The sequence below is a fragment of the Mauremys reevesii genome, linkage group 2 (genome assembly GCF_016161935.1).
Source record: "Mauremys reevesii isolate NIE-2019 linkage group 2, ASM1616193v1, whole genome shotgun sequence".
In the NCBI taxonomy this organism is placed as follows: Eukaryota; Metazoa; Chordata; order Testudines; family Geoemydidae; genus Mauremys; species Mauremys reevesii.
The window spans coordinates 241,643,300-241,670,137 of NC_052624.1; the positions used below are offsets into that span (position 1 = coordinate 241,643,300).

General features: G+C 39.1%; 1 protein-coding gene across 8 annotated transcripts in view; it reads right to left on the reverse strand.

Moving 5' to 3' along the window:
• MMP16 (matrix metallopeptidase 16) overlaps positions 1–26,838 on the reverse strand; it is a 290,712-nt gene that overhangs the window by 53,807 nt on the left and 210,067 nt on the right. For all 8 annotated transcript variants that reach the window (XR_005595084.1, XM_039527480.1, XM_039527479.1 and 5 more), the window contains 2 exons: positions 11,028–11,189; positions 6,439–6,656 (listed from right to left, as the gene is read on the reverse strand). Coding sequence is in view for 7 of the 8 variants with exons in the window: in XM_039527480.1 (XP_039383414.1) it covers positions 6,439–6,656; positions 11,028–11,189 (380 nt within the window). In the remaining variant the exon portion in view is untranslated. The remainder of the gene's footprint in view (positions 1–6,438; positions 6,657–11,027; positions 11,190–26,838) is intronic.

A 26,838-nucleotide genomic window follows, 5' to 3' on the forward strand; every position in this document is an offset into this window, starting at 1 on the left:
ATGGGAAAGAGGACCCCGTCAACCCTTCCACAAAAATAATAATAAAAAATGAACTCTATGAAAATGATAAATTTCTGGTATTTTGGGTTACATTCTATAAAGATCTAGTCTCAGATATTTGCTTCAGTTGGGTTTATTAGCTTCAAACTAAATAAGAAACAAGGCCTTGCTAATGTGCATGTTAAAACCAATACATATTTTTAACTCACAAGGCTTTTATAGACAATAGTCCCAATCCTACAAACATTTACACATATAGTTTCTTTAAGCACTTCAGTAATTCCATTAAGTTCAGTGGAATGACTTAAGTGTGAATGTTTTTACAGGGTCTGTCCTATGCCTTGTTCATCTACTCCACAGAGGCATAAATTGTGGGCCCTTTCAGTTTCTCAATAAATCTTCCTATGATCTTCTCACTGTTGCTACTGCTGCTGGAAGTGGTTTCATTGCCTTTGTAGGTGGTACTCTTCCTTGTGAGACAGAATTAAACCAATGTTTCATCATGGTGTTAGGAGATAGGTTCACAGTTCATGTTAAGTTTACATTTATAAATATCTTATAAAGGGTTAATAAATGATAAATAGTTGTTTTAATACATGGTTAATCAATTGTAATAGATTGTTAATGAGTCCAACAAGTTAATAAGTTGATTATAAACATCTATAACACATACACTCTTAACTGTGACATTCTTATAACATCAATTAACCATTTATAAGTCCTTTTAAAGTGTTTTATAAATAGAACCTTAATCTAAAGTGTGACCTGGCATGGTATTGCTAGAGTTGCCATCTCTCATAAAGACATAAAACTGACCTCCTGGCCACTTGTGTGAATGTCCTATGAAACTTTAAAAATATAAAGAGTAGGGGTTTAACCTCATTGTTCTGGCCAAAGGATAACACAGGTAAATCCCCATGAAGTTGGATATGGGATACTCCGACATTTCCTGGACTATAGCTTTGTTTCTGGGCAGGATGATCACTTAATCTCTCACCTGTCTCACATGTGTGTTGAAAGGCTTGAGTAATACTGGTAGTGATGTGAGATCTTCAAATAAAAAAAACCTATTTAAGTGATAAGTATAATTACTATTAACTACTGTCTATCATTATTTCAATGCAGTCCCACCCTATTCTTCTGTTTCCTGGATCCCTTACCATTTATTCTGATGCCAATATTTCTGGCACATCCCTTGTCTCTTAATTTCCAATGCTTGCCTACTTTAGATGTACTGAAGGCTAAGGTCCCTGCTGAGTTTTGTTTTGCCCTTCACTTCCTCAATGTCATTGGAGCTGGGGTTACTTGAATTATAGCTGTCCTCTTCACTACCGAGTTAAGGAATGATGAATCCCACCAGAGTGTTCTTTCCAATATAATAAAATGAAAAGTAGTGTACAAGAGTCTTCTATCTACAGCTTTAACTAAATCCTGACCTCTTGCTCTCACTCTTTCATGGCTGAAATATTCAATGTTTTCCCCTTCTGGAACCCAAAGTGCGCTCTGCTGAACCTTCTCAGGCTGCCATTGACAGTCCAGACATTCACAATGCCACGTGACACAAAACAGTTACATAGGCAACCCTGGAGACCTTTGTAAAAATATCCACTCTCACATACAGTCAGGTCCACTCTCATATTGCTGTTGTTTCTTCTGTTTAATATTCATTTCCCCATCCCTGTACTCATTTCTTTCCTGCTGCTACCACCAAATAATACCAAAGGCTATAATTCATGGTGGATTTCTTTCAGAATTCCTCACTTGTTTACCACAGATTGGAAGACAGATTTTCTTTTTATTTATTTGTGTTTAATAGGGTACTCTATGTAAATACACAATTCTGAAATGGAATTTTAATTACATCCATATAGTTTCATATGAATACAACTGAGGTCTAGACTAATGTCAAGGGGTAATGACAGCTACCACTTAATTGCCAGAAAACCACGCATAATATTGTTTGTACTTTATAAATGCTTTTTTTATAATGTTTCTCAGGATGTGAAGAGTCAGAAAACATATTTCTACAAGTTGTGAAGGAGGTATTATAAGATCATAAAACACAGCCCATTTAGTCCTGCCCAAAATCCATCTTCTACCATACACCGCATCAAAATTTCAGAAGATAATTTTCTTAGGTGTACATGATATTTCTCTCGCTCCCTAACTAAATGGATTTACACTTATCTTGCACTTGAAAAGACACAACAACAAATGGAATAGCAGAATTTTTAACCACTTACCACAGGTTCTCTCAGGGAACCTGGTACTATTATAGTAGGTAGGAGTATGTAAGGAGAATTGTACTGTTTCTTTAAAGCTGTCATATTAAGAGAGGCAGGAAGGGCTGAAGAATTGTCTAGCCAGAAGTTCTGAAGTGAAGCAGAGGGAGGCAGAATAGCACTACAGATAATAGTGTGGTTCTTATTCTGATCAAGTTCCTTGTCCAGAACTTTCTGCAGCTTCTTTTGCCATTTTTTAACATTGTCACATGGTGAGGGGAGAGGACTGTGTCCCTATATGCTTTTGCAGGGCAAAGTTCAAAAAATATAAGTGTAACCCTAGTGTGCCCTTCCCTGATCACCACAACCACCTATTTCCAGATGGAGCTGCTACAAAGGCCAGGGATTTTGTGAAAACTCATGAAACTGAGAAGAGGCCAACGAGCACAATACTGACGATGAGGATGATGGAGGCAGAGCTGGTAGGCACTCTTGTTGGTAAGGAATAAGCATGGTGTCAAATAAATCAAAAGCAGTGAAATTCTCCTGAGTAATACTGTAGTTAGAAAAAATGACTGGGATGGCTCCATCTGGAACCCTTGAGAAGCAATGAAATGGTATAGCCATTTCAAGACCAGGACAGATCTGTCCTCTTAAACATTTTTTAACTATGAAATAGTTTGTCTGAAGTGATTGATCATCATTGATCCCACAGATCGGAAATACCGGACTGGCTTTAAACTCTGGCTCTCTGCTTCAGAAGACTGAAAAAGCAGAATGAATGATATAGAACAGGGGAAGTGAAGGAAATTTATAAAATAACCATCTGCAATAATGGATCTTGCCAAATTATTTGAGAAAATGAAGTTCCTTTCAATGAAGCAGAGAGCCCCAGATGTACTGACTGTCAGAGGATTTCTGCTGAGACTGAGGAGCAGATGAGACTGTGAAATACAGATATACAGTGCTACACACAGTGACAGAGAGATTCTGCATTAAAGGCAGAGGGACAATGTCATGACAAGTTGCACAGCTTCCCCATGAGAGAAGTACCAGTTTGTCTTCTTTTGTTTTTCAGCCATTTGCTACATCCCTGTGGGAGGCAAACTAAATAGGGAGGGGAAATTAGCTGAAAGAAAACACTGAATGTAAGAGTGAAAGCTAAACACTCATCTTAGTTAACATAATTGTGGGGGGTAACAAGAGCTTCTGAATAAAAACTGTTGGTGCTCAAAAATTCTGCTGTCCCATTTGTTGTTTGTAGCTCTTCGAGCATGATTAAGCAACGCCCACAAGTTAGAAATCAACTTTGTCCACACGAAGAAACTACTTATTGAAAATTTCATTTATAGACTCATAGACTTTAAGGTCAGACGCGACCATCATGATCATCTAGTCTGATCTTTTGCAAATTTCGAGCCAACTATAAATGGTATTCCTATACTTCCTTTAGCTAAAACATGGTTTTCCCTTTTTCTCAATAGCAAACTTCTCCCCCATGTAACAGAACTGGCAGGGATATTTTAAGGGCAAGGGAGTTCCCCAGTGTTTTGAGGAGATGTCCTTTTGGAACAATATACTTATGTGGCTCTAATCACAGTGTATTTGAAGAATGGTAATTTGCTCTCCCCAGAAATCTAAACACTGTTGCTCAAAAGATTCATCCACAAAATTAAGTACACTTGCTGATCTGTGGGAAGTCTTAAACAAGTGAGCTGCTGTGCTTTGGTGTTTATAATTTGAGTCAGAGCAGGGGCAGCTCTTCCTCTTATTTGAAATCATCTTTTGAAAACTGTACAAATCTATCAAATACGGTTAGTTGGCAGAATGGTTATATTGTAAAAGTAATGAGAAAACTCAATTAAAAGGGATGAGAAAAAATCTTTAAATTGTACTTTTCTCTTAAAAATAGCTTTATTAACTTTCACTCTGGAAATATCCAATTAGAAACTGATGTTTCTAAGATGGTCTTAAAAACTTCAAACAAAAATCATGAACTTGAACAAAAAACTCTGATGCCCTTGAGTACACTCTAGTAGCTGAACTGTACAAAAAATCTGTTTCCTTGAAATTAATATTGCTTGTAGTTTCCTATGAAAATACACTGTGAATCTCAGACTGTTTCCTTTTACATCTCAGTTCTACTTTTAACTTTCTAACAATCAAGGCCAAATTTTCAGAAGTGTATCCAATTTGTATAAGCAATTCTGAGAGTACACAAAAAAATTGAGTATTTTAGTTTGCCCATACCAACTGGATAATTAACTGGCAATGAGCAAGCACAATTATGCATATTACATGTGTCATTGTGCAGGTAAAAAGTCCTGGAATTGCATATACATTGTGGAAAGTCAGGCCACAAATATGAACCTATGTACTCTGCTGGTTATTAGAATTGTTGGAATGAGCTTTATCATGTTTCGTCACTGAGGCACAGTAGCATGAATAGAAATCTGCTTATTACTGAAACATAAAACCATATTTGATGTTCATAATGTATGGTAAATAAAAGATTTTAAGATAGTAAGTGAAACCGAGTTAAAATGATTTTCTCTTAACTGCTACAACTTTTCTTTTCACATATAAAGGAAAAAAATAGTTGGGAATTATATTGAATCTATTTGAAAGTACAGGCTTAGGTAGACATGCAATTTTGTATTAGTGGTAGATCATGCCAGTATTTATTATGTCTACAATAAATGAGAGTATGTTCTGTTGTTCTTGAGATGGATGATATGAGATGAAGTAGGTATTTTAATATCCTGTTTAATGTATTTCAGAAAATTAGATTCTTCCTTAACCTTTTTGTTTTATTCACAAAGATTGATGGTAGAGCACTTCCAAAAGAAAGGCACACAAAGTTTGAAGAGAAGTCAAATATTCAAATGATAGGTTATTTCCTTTTTTCAGAAGGACTGACAAACTCCTCAGTCTTTTATGGAAAAATAATTCATCTCTTGCCCTTTGCTTGTGAGGAGAACCCAATAATTTGAATTAATTAACATAAAATAATCAGCAAATAAGTAAATTATTTTTAAAGAAGTCTTGAAGCAATTCAAGGTCTGTTGAATACTGATAAAAGGTTCTTTGGAGAGGGTACATAAGGGGAAATGTGTTGAGTATTCTATCAATCTCTGCAAAGACAGGGCACAGAAGAAAAGCAGACAAAGGCTATGGCAAAATATTGGATTTATGAACCAGAAGGTCAATCTGATAGGACAAATTAATCCTGTTGCTAATGTTTTTCCCTAGGGCTTGGAAGAAAAACTTAATGGAGGAAAGCGCCTGTTCTCACTAGGTATAATTTTGAAATAAAAAAGAATCATGACATATATTTACAAAACAAAAATCCCACCTAGTCCATTGTTCAGTCAAATTTGGGACATCTCTGTGGATTCCAAGATAATATATTACATTAACATTACCTATTGCTTATTGCTGGCAATTTGTATAACAACAACGGTCAGCAAATTAATTTACTTAAAAGACTGAATAATGATTCTGTTATTTCTGTAGCCTGCAATGCAATTTGGATATTATACAAGGTGCTCTGCTAGATCATTCTTCTAACAAATGGCTTTGCTTAGATTTGTTGTCTTTGAACCTTTAGTGAAGCCTCTCCATCAAAAGGCTAGTCCAGTTGGTATGAGATGCACCACATATCTGCAGCTCCAGACAAAATGATTAATTGAAATAAACAATAAAACATCTGCAAGGAAGTTCTTATAGCAAAGACTTTTACTCAAACATGTATCAAAGCAACCACTACACAATGACAAACATCCCTTATAAATGATTGATCTAATTATAAAGTTAAATTACAGGGTCCTTGTAAAGCAGTGTGTGCTGAAGACACAATAACTGCAATGTGACTGGAAGTGGCTAAGTTCCCAACAAAATCATTCCTATCAGCTTCTATTCATGCCTTGAATTATGCTTTTTTTAATCTTTGCATAAAATGCTGCATTTACTTACCCTTAAATTTTGAGGCATTATAGCTTGTGCTGACATGAATGTATTCCAGAAATAGAACATTACAGCAATGCTCTGCTAGACATTTAAACCATTTGTATGTTTATTCTTTAGTTTCTTTTCTTGAACTTTCTAACTGTGAGAGGGCTGCGAAAGTGGAATCATGATGAATGAAAGCTTGTTTCCTGAAAAAAGTAGAAATGCAGACACTTGATGTAGCACTAAAAAATTCACAGCGTCCTACCTTGAAAACAAACATTTCCCTGCGAAGAATAGCTAGAGTGTTGAAGTTCCCATCACAGATGTTTGGTTTGGCTCCAGGATAGGAAGGTTTGTCAGCAGTGGGCGGCCGAGGCGGTTTAGGCTGCCTGTCATTCTTCCGAGGGTCTGCTGGAGGGACAGAACGATGTGGGGGCACTGTTGGCAGAGGTCTTGTTGGTGGTGGGATCTTGTCAGGTGGACCTTAAAAATGTTAGCAACAGGACAAGGTTTAGATCACTGTAAATTGCACTGCAGACAGCTCTACAAAAATATACCCCAACGAATACTCCTGCCTTGGCAGAGGAATGGCTTAGTAGGCGTAACATGCTCTTTTCCAAATTCTGATCTGTGAAGATAGAGTACAGTAACTCCTCGCTTAACATTGTAGTTATGTTCTTGAAAAATGCGACTTTAAGCAAAACAATGTTAAGCTAATCCAATTTCCCCATAAGAATTAATGTAAATACGGGGCGGGGGGGGGTTAGGTTCCAGGGAATTTTTTTTCACCAGACAAAAAACTATATATTATATAGATATACATACAGTATACATTTTAAACAAACAATTTAATACTGTTCACAGCTATGATGATTGTGAGGTGGTGAAGTTAGAGGGTGGAAGAGGGAGGAATATTTCCCAGGGAATGCCTTGTTGCTAAATGATGAACTAGTGCTCGGCTGAGCCCTCAAGGGTTAACATATTGTTGTTAATGTAGCCTCACACACAAGGCAGCACAAACACAAGGAAGGGGAGACAGCATAGCAGACAGAGACAGACACACACCTTGTGTGTGGGAGATAGAGCTGCACACTGCCCCTTTAAGTAAGCTGACCCACTCTTAAGTGCATTGTCTTTTTAAGTGGATCAGGAAGTTGACACAGCAGCTGCTGCCCCAAGCTCTCTGTGTCTCTCTCCCTCCGTGTCCCCTCCCTGCTCTATATGGAGAAGGGGTAAGTGGGATGCAGGAGCAAGGGGGAGGGGGACACCTTGACATTAGCCCTCTCCCTTCCCCCCTTGCACAGCAAGCAGGAGTCTCTGGGAGCAGCTCCAAGGCAGGGGGCAGGAGCAGCACATGGCAGTTGGGGGAGGGACAGCTGAACTGCTGGCAATTGCTAGCCTGCAATTGCTAGCCTGCTGGGCGGCTGCAGCACAGGGAACATAGGGTAGCGGGGAGCTGATTGGGGGGCTGGTTACAAGCCCCCACCAGCTAGCTGCAATGGGCTGCTCTTCCTGCAAGCAGTGGCCAAAGCAGGCAGCTGCCTAACGACTTAGAAGGGAGCAGTGCACAACTTTAAATGAGCATGTTCCCTAATTGATTAGCAATGTAACAATGAAACAATGTTAACCAGGACGACTTTAAGTGAGGAATTACTGTATAACAACGTGTGCTTTGGATCCATAAAATCAAGGTACTTATGAAGAAAAAATTGACTGCTGGAATTCTGATACCTTCCTCCTGTATTCCCCAACAAGGTTACAGAGCACAAAATCCACCAAAATTTAAGATTACACATGGTAAACAGTTTGTGCTTGAACAACAGTTTATAGAACTGTTTTGGTGAGAACAAAACTTGCACTGGTTATGTAAAATGTGGTAAATTTGTCCTAACAGCATGTAATAATTCCACCACCAACCCATGTTTTTGAACATTCTAATACCTACATCCATCCACCCATCCACACACACAGCACATGTGGTGGTTATGTGATAAATGACACAGGCATGTGATAAATTGTATTAATTATGCACCTTTGACCAATTAACCTGCTGTCTTCCCACTAATCTATCTTTTCTTGAACTTCTACTTCTAATATTCTATGCTTCTGAGCTGTTTCTGTAGCAGCCTCTTTGTTTTATAAATCATCCAGACTCCAAAATATTTCCTTCTTAACCGCAGAGGTGGAATTTCTCTCATTACCCCTCCAACTATACTGGCCTAAGTTGCCAGCCTGGTAAAACTGAGTTCTGCACTAGTGATAGATTTGAACCATCAGGGATACAAAGAGAAGGTCACAGGAAAGGATATTTTCCCAGCTCCCAGCGGGGCACAAACCACATTTCTAGCAATGGAAGGTCTTGAGATTGGGCCTTAAAGTTTAGGCACTTATGTATATAGAAAACATATTTATTTATTTTTTAAAGAAATGTTTGAAATTCATTGTTAATATTTTTCCCTATGAATCCTGTACAGTTGGACTCATGGCAACCCTGACATTAGATTTTACAGGCGAATGGATTGAAAAGGTTGTCCAAACTTAAAAATAGTGCAAAATAATAATAATGAAAACCCTCTGTGTAACATTTCTAAAATATCTGTGCTGTGAACTATTTGACATATAATGAATAAATCATGATGTGGTACACTATAAAGGTTTTAATGGCACTCATTTAGGATGAATTGATTAGTCCATTCATAGTTTTTCTATTTGTAAGTAATATGGTCATTCTAGATTCATGCTGTTAAAAACCCTTATGTGTAATGGACAGGCTAAGAAACTTCATTCCAGTTCTAGAGATATTATTGGGTCTAGTGATATTTTCCATTTTAAATATAGGAGATCTCTGTTGGACCTGTAATATCTCTGGAAGTAGGACACACTTTTAGTATGTAGCTATCTATCTAGATGAGTTTAACTGCAGAGTCTATTTGTATGTGACAAAACAGTCCGCTTTAATTCATCTGTATGATAGTAGGTCTTTGCAACCTGCGACAAAACTAAATCTAACATAAATGAAATCTGAATGTCTAGTACTTGATCAAAGAAAGTAAATTAACTAGGATAAATGTTTACTGATTGAATATTTAAGGCAACCCGAACTACCATCAGTGAAATTTAATAAGACATTTATTTCCTTCATAATTTTAAGGATCATGCCATTCATAATTTACAATTAATTAAGCTGTGATGAATAGTGTAGGTCAACATAGTTACTTTCATGGGGTAAGATTTTTTTCAGACATTCAGTCCAAATCACCTTTTGATTTTAGCACAGGCATCAAATGAATTAATTTGCAGTAGTTAATATCTGAATGATTCTAAATCCAAACCAAAGTTTCCACATGCAATTTGGTAGTGATGTCAGGCATCACTTCCCAGGAGTAATAAAGTTCATTAGCATACAGCTGTTAGAGTTTATTATTTAGTATATGGGCAAAATGTCCTTCTCTAGACTACCAATTTAAGAGATCATGAGAAACAACCTCCTTTGGGTTAACCACATACAATAAATTTTAACTAGCCAATCACTTTGTTCCCTTTCTGGAACATCCAGAGTATAACATCACTTAATAATATAATATTTAGCATAGATGTATTTGGTTTCTAATCAGAGGTGCACCATTATTCTGTACGAACTCATCTGGCTTTCCTAACAGCAAAAGATCGGCAAGAAATGTGACCTTGTTAAAAGTCAGTTTAACCCTGAGAGAACACTTACCACTTAGACATTTAAATTGGAAAACTAATGAATGCAAAACAAATTAGTGAACTTAAATGACATCATTTGCAAATGCAAATGATATCTACCAGTCACTTGGCATTAACATACAGATAGAACAGATTTTTCATTGTAGGAATGTAAATGCTCCATTAATTTAGCAAAGCAAATTCTTTAATGGTTAACTGTGTATGTCAAGCTTTTTAAAACTTATGTATTAAAAAAGTTGCCTGTGGAAATGTCAGAGACAGTCCTGTGGAAGTCAGAGTTCCCTTAAACCAGCAATGTGTAAATTACTTTTTTTCTTTCCAATTATGTTGCTTTCTTTGACTGAATACAATAACATGAGAAATTATTTATAGTGAATGTTTCTTTCATTTTAGGCCACAATAACCAAATATGATATACATTTTAAAGAACAGGACCCCACCCCCACTATATTGTGCACTACCTTGGGTTGTTAATAACAAGCTTTTGAAATCAATTTGCTATATTTATTGCAATAAGAATGGGGGGAAGAGGTGAGGTGCTGGGACCACAAAACTGCTTTACCCAGGGAACTGCACAGTTTTATAACTGATATATTGAGAACTCTGGAAATAAGCCGGTTATGGTTAAGGCCTGCATTTCTTAATATTTTAATAGTTTGGGATCCCTTTATAGATATTCTTTACTAGCAGTTTAAATATTTAAGATTACCATTCTAGCTGAGTGCAGATTTAGATGCAAGTTGTGAATAGTGTGGGACTAAATAAGAGAGCTTCATCAAAATCCATGGCTTTCTCACAGCAAGAAATCAAGGCCTCTGGGACTACAGCTGACAGAGCATATTATATATATATATATATATATATACACACACCTCTACCCCGATATAATGCTGTCCTCTGGAGCCAAAAAAATCTTACCGTGTTATAGGTGAGGCTGAATTATATCGAACTTGCTTTGATCCTCCGGAGCCCGCAGCCCCACCCCCCCGGAGCGCTGCTTTACTGCATTATATCTGAATTTGTGTTATATTGGGTCACGTTATACCGGGATAGAGGTGTGTGTGTGTATATATATATTATATTTGTCCTCAAATATGTTCTTAAGCAAACTATTTCATATGTGTAATAAAAGAAATGACATACCATAGATCTTCTGAATGCCCTGTAAATCATCACTAGGTAGTTTGAAGTTGTCTGTTTCCATATACTGGTAAAACGGAGCCATGATTGCAGTGGGGTCATTGGAATGCTCCAAGCCTAGAGCATGCCCCAGTTCATGCACTGCAACTAAAAATAGATCATTTCCTATGGAAACAAAAAGAGGAAATGATTTAGAATAATATGACCAATAAAGTAATACAAATACAGCATCCTGGACACCGAATGATATGTTAGTGGATTCAGATTTTACCAAAAAATCAAGAGCCAACATATGAAAATGAAACATAAGGGGAACACTAGAACAGCAGTGGACTTTTTTTCTTTTAAACAAATGAAGAATTATTATCACTGCATGATGAAGGAGATGTGGTGATTCTTTTATGGATTCAAATGACTGTGTTAATCATTGTTCAAATAGCCTTGTAAAGAGTACACAGTGCAAAAACACATTACTGTACACAAGTCTTGATAGTCATGGCTAGCTTGCATGCTATTTCAAATTCTAACTGAATCCTATAATGAGACTGAATAAAAGCATTTGCATTGGGAAGTAGGCTTGAGCTCAAAAGGAAAATATTGCTGCCATAAGTGGTAAACTTCATAAATATAAACTATATACGACCTATTTAGGACAAGTCCTGCAGAGAATTTTAGTCTCCCAGCTGCTTACTGTCAGGCCCCTGCTGATGACCTGTACGTGGTGTCCATTTCTGAATCATCCTAAGTGAAATCATTAGGAAGATAAAGAAAGAGGTGGGTGTCCCATTATCTCTCTCAAACCAGGATGCTACCTCTATGTATATATTTTACAGTGGGGTCTTAATAGATTCCTTACTGTGTGATCTGTTTACAGAAGTAAGTGGTTATATAAAAAGCAGAGCTTTTTATTTTAAGTAGGTCTCAATAATATGCAGTGTTTTCACTCAGTAAAAAGAAAAGATTAAAATCATTTAATTGACTTGTTGCATATCACTCCTTGATTAACGCAGACAATGTTCTTACTAGAAAACGAACAGGGCAAGCTCACCTTTTGTCTGCGTATTTTTGAAAATCCACAAAAGAAATCAGAGATGTGTGAACTGATTTCACTTTTTAAAGTCTTTCCCTCTGGAGAGCAACATTCCATTTTATTGCAAAGAGCTGAGAATAATTAGAAATGCTGATCTCTGCAATTACTGCAGCCTTGCTGAAAACTACAAACATGGGCCCTAATTCTGCAATTCCACCACAAAGTATATTGCAGGATCAGGACTATACATTGTCTGTTGTTTAATCATCTCCCTCCCAACCCCCACCCACTCAAAAAATTACTCTGTGTTTCTTCATGAGCTTTCTTTTTAAAATAGAGACTTAAACCCCAATTCTGCAAACTTCCTTCATGCAAATAGACACACTGAAATCAATGAGACTATTTGTGTAAAGTAGCAGTGTTAAGTGCCCCTAGTATCTGGCTTCTTGTAGCAACACCACCACCAACAGAGCCAGAGTAAATGTGAGATGTAAGGGCAAAAAGAGATGTGAGAGGCAAAAGGGGTAGCGACGTTAAAGCACTGCCGCAGCAGTGCTTTAAGAAGGGTCCTTTGCTGCAGCAGCGCTTTAACATTGCTGCGCCCCGCCATCGGTGGCCCTGCCAGTGCAGTCCCTACCAGCAGGGCCGAAGACAGGGGGGCAAAAGAGGCAGTTGCCCCGGGGCCGGCGATTTAAAAGGCCGCTGGAGCCTCGGACGGCGTGGGTCAGGGGCATGGAAGGACTGGCTGGGGGATGCTGATCCCCCCACCCCCACCTCTTCCACTCAAGGCGCTGGCCCCCGTATCAGGACGTCTTCGGAGTTACTTTCACTTCTGAATCCAATCCAAGACTGGTTTTCAAAATAACATAGCAAAAAAAAACCCAAAACACCCAACACACACACATACACACACACAAATTAGAATGAATAAGAAATATTTCTAAATATCAAGTTGATAGAACCTTCAGTTTTTCAAATATTGTCTTATACTGCCATGTAAAAATAAACCTTATTCTGAGTACCTATGACAATATGAACACTTGACGTTAAATACCTTCATGACATATGGAGCTATTATAGAATCATAAAATCATAGAAATATAAGTCTGAAAGGGCAGTCGAGAAGTCATCTATTCCAGCCCCCTGAGCTGTGGCAGGACCACGTAAACCCAGATCATCCCTGACAGGGGTTTGTTCAAGTTGTTTTTATAAACTTTCAAAGATGGGGCTCCCACAACCTCCCTTGGAAACCTATTCCAGAGCTTAACTACCATTATAGCCAGAAAGCTTTTCCTACATCTCCCTTGCTGCAGATTAAGCCCATTCCTTCTTGTCCTATCTTCAGAGGGTCTGGGGAACAATCGATCACCATCCTCTTTATAAAAACACAATGTTTTTGAAGAATATCAGGTCCTCCTTCAGTTTTTTTTCTCTTGAAACTAAACATGCCTAGTTTTTTTAACCTTTCCTCAAAGACCAGGTTTTCTAAAACCTTTTATCATTTTTGTTGCTTTCTGCTGCATTCCCTCCAGTTTGTCAACATCTTTCCCAAAGTGTGGCACCCAGAATTGGACACAGTGCTTGAGCTGAGGCCTCATAAGTGCTGAGAAGTATTACCTCCTGCATCTTGTTCATATACCCAGTTAGAATAATAACAAGTATACTAATCTAGTAATATATAGTATAATAATATAGTAATAATATAATAATAACTAGCCAGTTATTCCCCCTTCTAGCTGGGCATGTGATTTTTCCTTCCTATGTCAAGTACTTTGCACTTGTCTTTACTGAATTTGATTTTGTTGAATTCAAACCAATTCTCCAATTTGTCAAGGCCAGGCTAATCCTGTCCTCCAAAGTGCTTGCAAACTCTCCCAGGTTGGTGTCATCTGCATAGTCCCCACTCCAGTATCCAAGTCATTAATGAAAATATTGAATAGTTCTGGACTCAGGACCTCACTGGATATGCCCTCCCAGTCTGACAGAAAACCATTGATAATTACACTTTGAGTACGGTCTTTCAACCAGTTGTGCACCCACCTTATAGTAATTTCATCTTATAACCCTATTAGCTTCTTGGTGCTGACACACTGATTGTTAAATAATTTGTTCCATTATCTTTTCAGGTATTGAAATTAGGCTCACTGGTGTATAATTCCCCGTGTCCTTTCTGTTCCCCTTTTTGAATATCAATACTATACATACCCTTCTCCAGTCCTCAGGGACCTCACCCATCCTCTGGAGTTCTCAGAGATAACTGCTAGTGTTTTTGAGATTGTGTCAGCTAGTTCCTTAAGTACTCTAGGATGAATTTCATCAAGCTCTGCTGACTTGACTACATCTAACTTATCTAAATACAGTAGTCTTTAACCTGCTTTCCTCTCCTATTTTGGCTTGCATTCCTTCACCCCTGTGGTTAATAATAATTGTGTTCAGTATGCGGTCACCATTAAACTTTTTAGTTACGACTGAAGCAAAATAGGCATTAAAATCTCAGCTTTCTTGCTGTCATCAGTTATTAGCTCCCCTTCCTTGCTAAACAGAGGACCAACAGCTTTCCTTTGTCTTTTTCTTGCTCCTCATGTATTTAAAGAACTCTTCTTGCCTGTTACGTCCCTGTGCCTTTTATGTAACTCATTTTGTGCCTTAACTTTTCTGATTTTGTTCCTACATGGTTATGTCATTGTACTCCTCCTTAGCAATTTATCCATGTTTCCACTTTTTGTAGGATTCCTTTTTGATTTTCTGGTCATTAAAGAGTTCCCGATGGATACAGATTGGCCTTTTACTATTCTTCCCGTCTTTCCTTCACATCAGGATAGTTTATAGTTGTGTCTTTAATATTGTCTCCTGGAGAAACTGCCAGCTTTCCTGAACTAAATTTCCCTTAGATTTTCTTCCCATGGGATCTTATCTACCAGTGCTCTGAGTTTGTGAAAGTCTGCTTTTTTGAAATCCATTGTCCTTATTCTACTGCTCTCCCTCCTTCCTTTCCTTAGAATCATGAAATCTGTCATTTCATGATCGCTTTCACCAATGTGCCTTCCTCCTTCATGTTTGCTAGCAATTCCTCCCTCTTGGTCAGAACAAAGTCTAAAATGGATGCCCCCCTTAGTTACTTCCCCCATTTTTTGGAACAAAAAGTTGTCCCTAGTTCATTTCAAGAAATTATTAGAAATTTTGTGTTTTGCCATAAAACTTTATCAACAGATGTCCTAAAGTAGTTTAAAATTGAATTTTAGCCAGGTCAAGATTCATTGTTTGTACCCCAGTACGGACAGGACTTAAGTGGAGATCAAAGGGCTTTCATTAGTGGCTTCATTCTCAGCCTCTTTTTCCTTTATATAATCGTATTTTTTTTCTAATCTGTAGCAACAGTTTTTACTTTCATATTCACCCTTTGGCTTGGGGAGCAGACAGTCACTTCCAGAGTCACATAGTCACTGTGACTAGCTGACAAGAGTGCAAAAGGATAACAGAAGCTCATCTCTTTCCTCTTCTCCAGGCCAAGTATCACTTTTCAAATGTTTCTAGCCTCAGCCAATCTTAGAAGAGTGTCCCAAATCACTTAACTTCTGACATGCATCAATTGGAAGCAAGTACTTCAGTCCACTTTATGTTCACTGCTCAACTACTTAGTCCAAGTATTTGCAGGAGGTTGGAGAAAGACTGCATAGCACATGTTCTCCCCTCCAAAGCAATAATATTATTCATCAGCATTGCAGGGACTGGAAATATTCTTGCTCTGAGTACGAAAGCCCCCAGATTAACAGTACCAACCCTTTTCCTTCCAATGCACTGTTCTCTGAGACTCATCCTGCTCTCACTGCAGTTTTGCCATTGACTTCACTGTGAACCAGAACAGGATCTTTAGAAGATAATGTAATTACATTTTACTTGCAATTTCATACCAGTACACACACTGTTCCATGTTAAGGAAAGCACCATCCTGAAAACCTTAATTTTAATAGGAGCAAAAGTTGTCAACAGGCTATGAGTACCTGGGAATTAAAATAAGCAGGATCCATAATGATATATAAAGAGTGCAATATTCTCAGTTATATCCACTGTTCTTATCCTACAATCTGTTGCAAAACATATTTCAGAAATCCAGAATGCATGTGCCCTCTGCCACTGCAGATTTGGTCTGATATGAACTTTAGCTTTATACTTTTGGATGCCCTTCTTATTTATTTTTATAGATTTGATTTCATAGGGAAAATAAGAATGTACCTGTATGCAAGTGGTTGAGACAAAATGCTTATTTTTACATGGATATTCTTATATGAAATTATATGACATTTTAGGCTTTACATCTGCTTTACTTTACAAAACAAAAAACTACTCATAATATTACCTCAGTTGCCAACACCGTGTGGGATTTGGCTTGATTTTTTGGTTTGTTCAAATAGCCACTATTTTTGCAAGCTACATGATAAAACAAGCTTGTGAATGTGTTAGCAGCAGATTATTAACAAACCCGATCTCCAGAGACTATCTGAGGAGGGCAGTGAGCTTGCTGGTGTAACAGTCCCTGGATTCATCACCCGGACTTCTTTTTGGAGCAACAGTAAATCACACCTCTCTTCATGCCCCTAACTTTACCCAGCTTTCCTGAGCTATCCTGGCAGGATAGCTTGGTCTAGTGTAGAAGGTGACCGTAAGCCCTGCTCTTCTCTTTGGTGGATGAAAGTCACCCCTTTAGAGATGATGAGCTCAAAGACTATACGTCACTTAAATCCCACCTAAACTCCATTTTAAATACTTAAGTGGTTCATAGATCTTGCATTGATCCTCTGCATGGTGGGGGAGGGCGTGAATTTTACCCTTATGGGAGTTAGTGCACATTTTTTTATTTTAAAACCCAAAGGAAGTTGAAAACTAAAAAAAATAGTACCAGAAAAAGCAGATAATTTGGTAAGAGATTAATAATCTAAAGGAAGCCCTATTTTTAAGTGAAATGCCTTATTTTTCATATGCCTACACTGATAATTTCAGACTAAATCCACACTGTGCTGAAAGGTAAATCTGTACAGGACAGACTTCTACTGCATTCCCAGTATTTACAAAACAACACTCCACAGTAACGAGTTACCACACTGAAGACAGATTTTAAAACTCAGAGCACTGTGAACCCAGGTTGGCAACTTTTTCAGCAAATATTGTGTGATGACCAGGAACTTGTTTTGATATATTTACTGCTTTAATTTTCATCGTTCATTTCATTCTCACTATGGAATGATCAGATTACAGTTGCCGAACTCCAGCTGGTTTAGCTTCTGAAAAGCTCACAGTAGGATTCTTGCTTTTACATAGCAACCAGGAAAAATGTTATAAATCTACAGTATTAATGTTTCTGGTTATTTCATCAGACAATGATATCACAGATGTTCTCTCTCTTTATTAGATTAGCTTTTGGACTCTTTTCAACATTGAGAAATTAAACATGTGTCTACACACACACACACACACACACACACGCACCCCCACCCAAGAGTGGCAGCCACAGTTTCACATAGCTGTGATGTAGCCATGGTGGGGCGTGAAAAGGACTCCCATCTTGAATGGTCCCTTGCGAGTCTTCTTTCTTCCACAAGGGTCAGTATGGGAGGATTTAGGCTTTGTAAATCCCTAAACATTGCATCTTCCAACCTTATTTGTGGTTAACTTCATGCTCTGCTTCCTTCAACCTCAGATCAAAACTGTTTCAATTGCTTATAAAACTACTTTGGTAAAACATAGGAAGACAAACACCTATCATGAAAGTTTCAAAAGTGTTCTCAATCTAAGTGTTTCAGTTATTTGTAACTCAAATTTTTGCCATTCTCAATTAAATCTGGGAGCTCAGTATTAGTCTTGGCACAAATTTTTGTGGAAAGTGAGTCAAAAGTTTCCAGCCATTTTGAAAAAAAAAAAAACGAGAGTGAACTAACTCCCCTCTCACTTTTCCCATCATGTATATATTAAAAAAATAACTACCGTTTTAAAAACAGGCCAACAGGTCACTAGTGGAGCTTGAAATTTGATAGAGAGATTATTTCCTGTGTTGCAGATGTGCCTTTCAGTGATAATTGTTTTTGATTTATCACAGTGATACGAGTTTAGGAAAAAAACATGTTTTACACATATGAACTAGATATTTTAAAGCCATTTCTTAATGGTCTGCCAATGTTCTGTTGGTTCTGCACATGACTGCATCTATTAGAAAAGCTCATTAGTATGATTAGTAAAGCTGCATATGAAAAGAGGTAGACATTTGCAAGGAGTTCCATAGCTGAATGTGTACTCAGATCTTCTGAGTAGAAGGCTAGTGTCCCAACCCGTGGACCATCCTTCCACTCTTTCCTACCACCTCACTGATTACATTTATTACACCGTGCAGAACATTCCAGTGCTGCCTAGTAAATAGTTCAAGCATGGTGGTATTTATTTATTTCTTCATTTTTTCTTTTCCAAAAGCACTGATGCAAAGGTCTTCTCCCATCATCTCTCTACAATCACAGTCAATGCACACTCAGAGTCCAAGGACTAGTAAGATTGTTCCCTAAACCAATGTCAACCTCCCCAGAAACTGAGAGGTGAAGAAGAGCTGATACCATGAGGAAGTGAAAGCAGAGGTGAAGCAGTGGCTGTGCACCCCCTGCTTTTACGGAACTTTGGAAGCACTGCACTTGTCTTAGGGTAGGTCTATACTTACCTGCCGGGTCGACGCGTAGCGTTCGACTTCTCGGAGTTCGAACTATCGCGTCTAATCTAGATGCGATAGTTCGAACTCCAAACGAGCTCCCGCCGACTCCGGAACTCCACCACCGCGAACGGCGGTGGCGGAGTCGACGGAGGAGCCGCGGACTTCGATCCCGCAGCGTCTGGACGGGTAAGTAACTCGAACTAAGGTGGTTCAACTTCAGCTACGCTATTCGCGTAGCTGAAGTCGCATACCTTAGTTTGACCCCCCACCCTAGTGTAGACCAGGGCTTAATCTCAATGCGTCGGTTGGAGTGGCAAACCTTCAAATTGCTCCTAGTATCAGCTCTGGCTTATGTATACTACATAACCCACATGCCACACATATATAGCTCAATCATCTGGAGTCAAATTGTTTATTACACAGATCATCACAAACAAGGGTCATTACTGTTTAACTCCTGCTATTTTTGTTCGTATATTGTGCTTGTAAGAGTAGTAGATCTACAGTCCCTGTAAACTTCCAAGATTAGCAGGTGCACTATGCAGAAGAACAGTAATTCAACAAAGCATTATATTTTATTTATTTGCCTGTGAATCAGTTGCAACCATGCTGTAAATCAGGGGTTCTCAAACTGGGGGTCGGGACCCCTGAGGGGGTTGTGAGGTTATTACATGTGGGGGTTGCGAGCTCTCAGCCTCCACCCCAAACCTCCTCTTTGCCTCCAGCATTTATAATGGTGTTAAATATATTTTAAAGTGTTTTTCCATTTATAAGGGGGGGCCGCACTCAGAGGCTTGGTATGTGAAAGGTGTCACCAGTACAAAAGTTTGAGACCCACTGCTGTAAATAGTCCAGAGGCTAACTTCCTCTGTAAGTACTGAACCTTTAAAGTCCCATTTATATTCTGCTAGTAATAAAATCTTTTCAAATAATAGTTTTTAAAGGTACTTCTGTTATCCCAATAGAGAGTAGTGATGGATATCTTTAGAAACTGTAGATTTAAAATAGAACTGGCTGAATTTTTTCATCACAAGTTTGCATATTTATGAGGGGGAACCAAGAAAAAACAAAGGAGATTTTCATGAATTCCCACCTTTCAACAAAATCAGTTTCAAGTTCATGCCTTTAAAAAGACTTGGAAATCTCATATAAAATTGCAAATGACTAAGTAACTAAATAATATTACCTCTGCTCTTGCAGTAACCTCAGTGCAGCAAGTATTTCAAATACTGTAGCAATCATATCTAATTATACTCTGCCCCATCTTCTCTCTTCTTTGTTGTTGGTTTTAGTTGTTACTCTGAGAATGCTAAGCCAAAGAAGTGAGTTTTACACTTCATTCTGAAGGCCCTGAGAATGAATTTATGCTGGGATTGAAGATATGGATATACATATGAAAAGAGCAGGTACCACTCAATTCTCTGCTCTCTAGCACTGTACTGTCTTTGAATATCACTCATGGGAATGAAACGGACAAATTTCCAGATCCATCAGTACAAGGCTTGGGGAGCATGCAAGCAAGTTTAAGAGTTCCTGTGCCTCTGCTAAAATCAAGCTTTTGACTTCAAACCCAACAAATTTAGGCTTGTTTTTATGTCACCCAACTCAAGTACTGGGATGTTAAGACTCTGGCAGTCCTTGTTTTAAAGGGATGACTTTTTTCATTTAATATCCAATCTATCCTACTATTTGGAGAAATATACGTAATTTTTGGCAGAAATGTGAAAAACTCCTGCTGTCAACCTTCACAGTGGGTGAAATTTACCCCTACACAAAGGACCAGCATAAGGCAAAAGGATCACTAAACTCTCCAAAACTAAGCATAAGTGGAATTTAATATGCACACAGGTCTTGTGCTTGTCCTATGCACTGGACCGAATTTCATCCACTGTTCCTTACTGAGAGTGGTTATGTTAGTCTTCACGTCAAACAACACCCAAATCATCAAAAACAGGTTTCTCAAACCTGCTCTATGTAATGTAATCTGACTGTCAATTGCATATTAGCTAGATTTTTTTTAAAGTTAAAATAATGTGCTCTGATAGATATCATGGCATTTAATATGATCAGTCCTTTTCCTCCATCAGATCAATATTTCCTTAATTTCCTATTCAATTCATATTAAAAAAGTGTCATGATGGAATTGTCTGTATTTTTCTTCCACCTTGGACAAAATATAGAAAAACCTGAAATTTAGCTTCATAACAGGCAAAGTATTTCGAAAAAAAACACATTAAAAATACTCTGATCTGAAAAATAGATACATTTTCTAAGTCTGCTGACTTCAAAGAAAATGGTACAAATATCTATAATATTCTAAAATCTAGGCAAATAAATTGGATGACAAATCTGTTTTGTCTTCACTGTTTTGTTTTCACTGTTTTATAATTTATTAATGTATTGAATGGTGTGATCTGGTTAAATGTACATGCTAAATTTGTGCCTGCCAAAGACATGTGAGCTCATGAAACTAAGATTTTTTTTAAACAAATGCTGTAATACATTTGTACAAATGGGTTCATTTTCCCATGTCTGTACTGGATGCATATATAAACTATTCTATTAAAAAAAGGGATAACACAGGCCAAGATTCTGAAAAATAGGCACCTAAGGGCATGTCTATACATAAAAGCTGTATCACTTTAACTCTGCTAATATAGTTCAAGTGGTTCAGCCTCCCTAGTGTGGATGCAGATCTTCCAGAATAAAGGGGCTTAAACCATTTATCACATTCCCATATGAGAAAGGAAATGAACTATGCTGGTATAAGGCACCTATAAATTAATAGAACTGTGTCCATGGTAGTGGTTGTATAATGATGACAGACCCCAGTTACCATTAAGCAGGATTGAACCTGGGACCTCAGAAGCTTAGTGTATGAAGCGCTTAAACCGGTTTTAGGAGCTTAAAATAGGACAAGGCAACTTAGCTTTTAACACGATTTAGCATATATATCGACACACAGGTACCATTTACTCGAGGAGTAACGCTCATAGATTATTAACATACTCCGGTATCGGCTATGTGGATCAATTATGTATATATCGGGATCGACGGTATTGGCAGGAATGCTCTGAGTAGCTTGCCGAGCCGGGCGATGACACCCGAGCGGCCATGACACCAGGAAAAGCCGACCCCAGACAGGCAAGCAGGGCTTGAGCCCAGGAAAGCTCCGCGAAGTTTTCCGAAGCAAGCGGGAAATCAAAGCAGCAAAAAAATCAAAGTTAAAAATCAAAAAATAAAGAAAAAGCTCGATGGACCGCATGCAAATCTGTAAATCTGAGGGCAAATAAATCTATTCAGAAAAAATATTTTAAATCAATTTTTAAAAATCTTTAAAAAAATTCTCACACACGCTATAGCAGGCTCACGCCATCAGCAGCGCGCCGAAATGGAACGGAAAAGCAGAAATGGATCAAAGGGGAGGGGATCAACCAAGGATCAAATGATCCCACAGTTCCTGCAGCTGCTGCATTCTGGCTCTTAGTGGCTGGCCAATGTCTTAGTAGGTCAAACACAGTGGTCCGGGGTCAGCACACAAACACACACCCCACCCACCCACCCTACCACAGAAGTGAAAAAACAACCTGAAAACCTCTTGGACCTGATTCCTGAATGCTGCCTGCAGATAGATAGAATGCTGATGCACACACAAACAACCACAACCCTTCTTCAATGTGCCCCTGATGGGGTGCGCCATGGTGCACTGCGCCGCCATCATCATGTGGCAAATAAGGGCATCATCATCAGCATCGCACAAAGTGACCAAAAGGAGCAGTGCGGTCGACGATCAGATGGGTCCTGCCTAATTATTCATGATGGATGGATGGGTATGCATGATAACCATCACAACATAGAAACATGGGCAGAGCTCCCATCCCCATCAGCCCCCATGTGTAATGAAAAAAAAACAAAGCCCCCCCAGCACCCCCTCCCACACACCCCTACCCCTCACTCTGACCTCCATAGCTGCTCTCCTCTGACTCCACTCATATCTCTCCACTCACTCTCACTCAACTAATCACTGTGTCTTATGTCTATTCTCATATTTAAATCTTCATGTCTTAGGGACAATGCTATGGTAGCCCAGGAAGGGAAGAGGGAGAGAAAGCTCAACACAGGAGGGGGGGTTGAAGAGCACCCAGCTCAAATAGAATACAGCTCATAACACCCAGCTGATCTGACACAGAGCAGCTGCACTCTGGCTTCTGCTCTCTGGTTCTTTCTCTACAGTACTCTCTATACACTCTAGACAGACTAGGACTTGAGGATATTCTAGGGAGGACTAGATATTCTTCTAGGCAGGACTTCATTTATTGATTCTATTTAGATGGGAGGGATTGACTCAGGATCATTTGAGTTTTTCCACCTTAGCGCCCAAGCCCCAGGGCAGCAGGGGCAGCACTTAACAGCACAGCAAAAAGCAACAAAAAAACTGCAATCTTACACAATCATTTTATTAATATATTATATGGTATATGATGAATATCAATATGGCTGATAACCATCATCATGCAAGCAAAAGCATGCTGCTGCGTGCTGCTGTGTGCTCTGCATCTGGCTAGTCACATCATACAGACACAAACACAAAACAGTCACTACCATTGCCATGCCATTGCCATGCTCTGGCAGGCAATCCAGCAAAAAAAGAAAAAAAAGGCTTGTCTTGCTTGTCTGCCTTAGCGGAAGGAGTGACTGATGATGATTTACATTTAACAACCCCGCAACAACAAATCTTCTCAACCCGAAACAAAGGGGAGGGGGGGAGGAGAGAGAGGAGGAAAACTGGGATAGCCACGGGGAGCTACCACCACAGCAAAATCTCCAGAAAATCCGCTAGCTCTCGACCCGGACCACCACCCACATTTAATGTGTTTAGTGTGGGCCACGCACACGATTTTTTATAAAATCTGTTTTACAAAACCGGTTTATGCAAATTCGGAATAGTCCCGTAGTGTAGACGTACCCTGAGTCTTTATTGCATGAGCTAAAAGGCAGATGGCTCTTAGCAAAGATAGCACGGTGGTTCTCAACCAGGGATATACGTACCGCTGGGGGTATGCAGAGGTCTTCCAGCCGGTACATCAACGCATCTAGATATTTGCCTAGTTTTATAACAGGCTACATAAAAAGCACTAGCGAAGTCGGTACAAACTAAAATTGAATACAGACAATGACTTGCTTATACTGTTCTATATTCTTTACACTGAAATGTAAGTATAATATTTATATTCCAATTAATTTAAGTATTTATAATTATATGGTAAAAATGAGAAAGTAAGCAATTTTTCAGTAATAATGTGATGAGACACTTATCTTTTTATGTCTGATTTTTTAAGCAAGTAGCTGAAACTTGCGGTATGCAAAACAAATCAGACTCCTGAAGGGGGTACAGAGTCTGGAAAGGCTGAGAGCCACTGCTGTAGCAGACTCATCAATCTCGTGATGGTCTAGGTGTCACTAGAGGAGGACAGAGCACCACACCACGCAGGCATGGGTTACAGTTGAACTGATAAAACTAAGCAAAAATCATGCCTCTAACTTAAATAGTTTTATCAGTACAAAATCTGTGTGTGGGTCAGGCCTAAATGTTGGTTTCTAAGTCTATATTTAGGTTCCAAACTTAGGGCTTGATCCTACACTCATTTAAGTCAGGGGCCAAGCTCCCGTTCACTTTAAGAATGCAGGATCATGGCCTAAACAACCTGATATTCAAAAGTACTGTGCAATCGTCAATGATCTGACCTGGAGTTCAGCGCATGCACACTAGCAAACTGTGAAAGGAAGAGAAATAATGCAGAAAACGTGTTGCTTTTCAATGACCTTGTTCTGATCTCCCTGCTCTGATCTTTTTCCTAAACTGCTGTTTTAGTATTACATATTGTCAGGCAGTGATGCTAGGAGCTCAGGACTTTGAAAGGTGACCCCCTTGAAAGTCAAGCCCTGGTATCAATCAGAAAGCTTGAGCCCTGCAGGGATCTCAGAGAATTTATGGGTTTGTAGTGCTAAACTTAATGCTCATTCCAAACAGGAACAAATGAAACTCCCCCACATAATGAAACCATCTAAGGATTCCTAGAGATAGTTTCTTCATTCTTTGTCACCTCCCATCAGATTAAACGAGTTTTGAGTTACTAGTAGAGCTGCCTGAACCATTCATTTTAAACAATTTATGTATCATGTCTTTTAGTTGTGAACTGATCATGATTGTTATGAATTAGTTGTAATTATAGAGGAATTGTTCTTAGCAACTTAGCTGGGTTTTCCACAAGCTTTCCTTATCTAGTAGTTAGGGTTGCCAATCCTACAGGATTGGCCTGGAGTCTCTAGGAATTAAAGATTTATCTTTAATTAAAGATTATGTCATGTGAAGAAATCTCCAGGAATGTGTTCAACCAAAACTGGGAACCCTACTAGTAACTCTTCTGGTATCTGAAATTCAAAATCTGGCAACTGGTCTATGTGACTCGTCCCCTAGATCACATGGGATCAGGCGGCCCAGCGCCAGCAGGGCGCAAGCAGGGCGCAGGCGGGGCGGCAGGCGGGGCGGCGGAGCGGTTGCTTGCCCGCCCATGCCGGCGGCGTCCGGCAGGCCGAGCGGCAGGCGGCGCGGCAGGCCGCGGGCAGGCGCCGGTCGTGTCCCGCTGCTGCGGCTGGAGCTCCCAGGCGCGGCGCAGGGGAGAGCCGAGCTCCGCAGAGGAGGAGACCCCCGCGGGGGGGGGGGAAGGGCGCGCGGCGCGCTCGCTGCTTGGGGCAGCCTACTGTCTAGAGCCGCCCCTGCATGGGATACCTTTTTATTCCCTGAGTGGATGCAAACAGGAGCAACACTGAAGAAAATATTGACATGTTGCCTCTGTGAAAAAATGGGGAGCACTTTCACAAGACAGAGAGATGAGGAGAGCTAGAAAATGTTACAACATTTTAAATCATTTCCTTCCCTTTTCATCTTAGCCTGGACACTGTATTTGCCTCTGTACATGGACCCAAATTTCAAATTAGCTAGGTCCTTTATGACTGAGGGAGAGGTATGATACAAGCTGGCTTTATTTGCAGGCAGTATAGTAGATTGGCCTCTCCATGCAGACCACCTTAATGATCTAGCCAGAGATCAATATTGGGGCTGCTCAGTCTGCTCAGAGGCCATGCTGATGACAACACCATATAGTAGATTTTACATTCAATTTTTTCTCGTAACATTCTCATACAGTAATTGTGGGTATATATAGGGCAACAAAAGCTCATGAATATATTCATGAAAATACTTGTTTACATCACATATGCTCATACATTCATGCTTATTTGCATGAATAAAATCCCCTTCCCCAATGTTTTTCAAGCAAAAATTAGTCACACACATTTTTGGAGAAAAGCAAACAAATGATAGAAACGTGGTTGGATTCAACCAAAAATCTGATTTACCACACATTCCAAATAATTTTGTTCACTTTTCTAGATATTAGCATATGATTAAATAAAATACAGAGTTTGACAAGGCAGGGTGGTGAAGTCTCATCTTCCCTATCGTACCTCCAATTATGGGACAAAGAAGTATTTGGAAAAATTATGTTATCTGCCCACAGAGAATAGAAAGAACATTCAGAGTGTTGGGTCAGGTCTCTCTACCTTTCTGGTACATTGCCCTGATAGTAACGATCTCTGTTTGGCAATTAAGCATCAGCATAAATACCACGTGGCTGCTAAAAAGGCTAAATGCTTAGTGTGAGATGACCTTAGCAGTTTACCTTTTTATTGCTTTAATTATATTATCACAAATTCCATCTAATTCCTGGCATGTTCCATTTTAGACCAAGAAGGAAGCAAGACGTATGATGTTGCACATTGACAGACCCTGGGATACATTAAAAGCAGCCAACTAACTAAACATCTGGAATACTGTGCTAGATTCATCCACAAGACTCTGCCTTCGCTGACTGCTGGTGTTTAACAGATTTTTTTTTAATGACATGTAAACAAAAGCACTTTTCTCAAAGCTCGAAGAGTGCTCCATGAAAGAAAAAAAAATCAATAAAAATGAGCTCATACCTTGCCAACTCTTAATATTTTCCATCGTCTGGCTTCCTGACAGTAAATAGAGT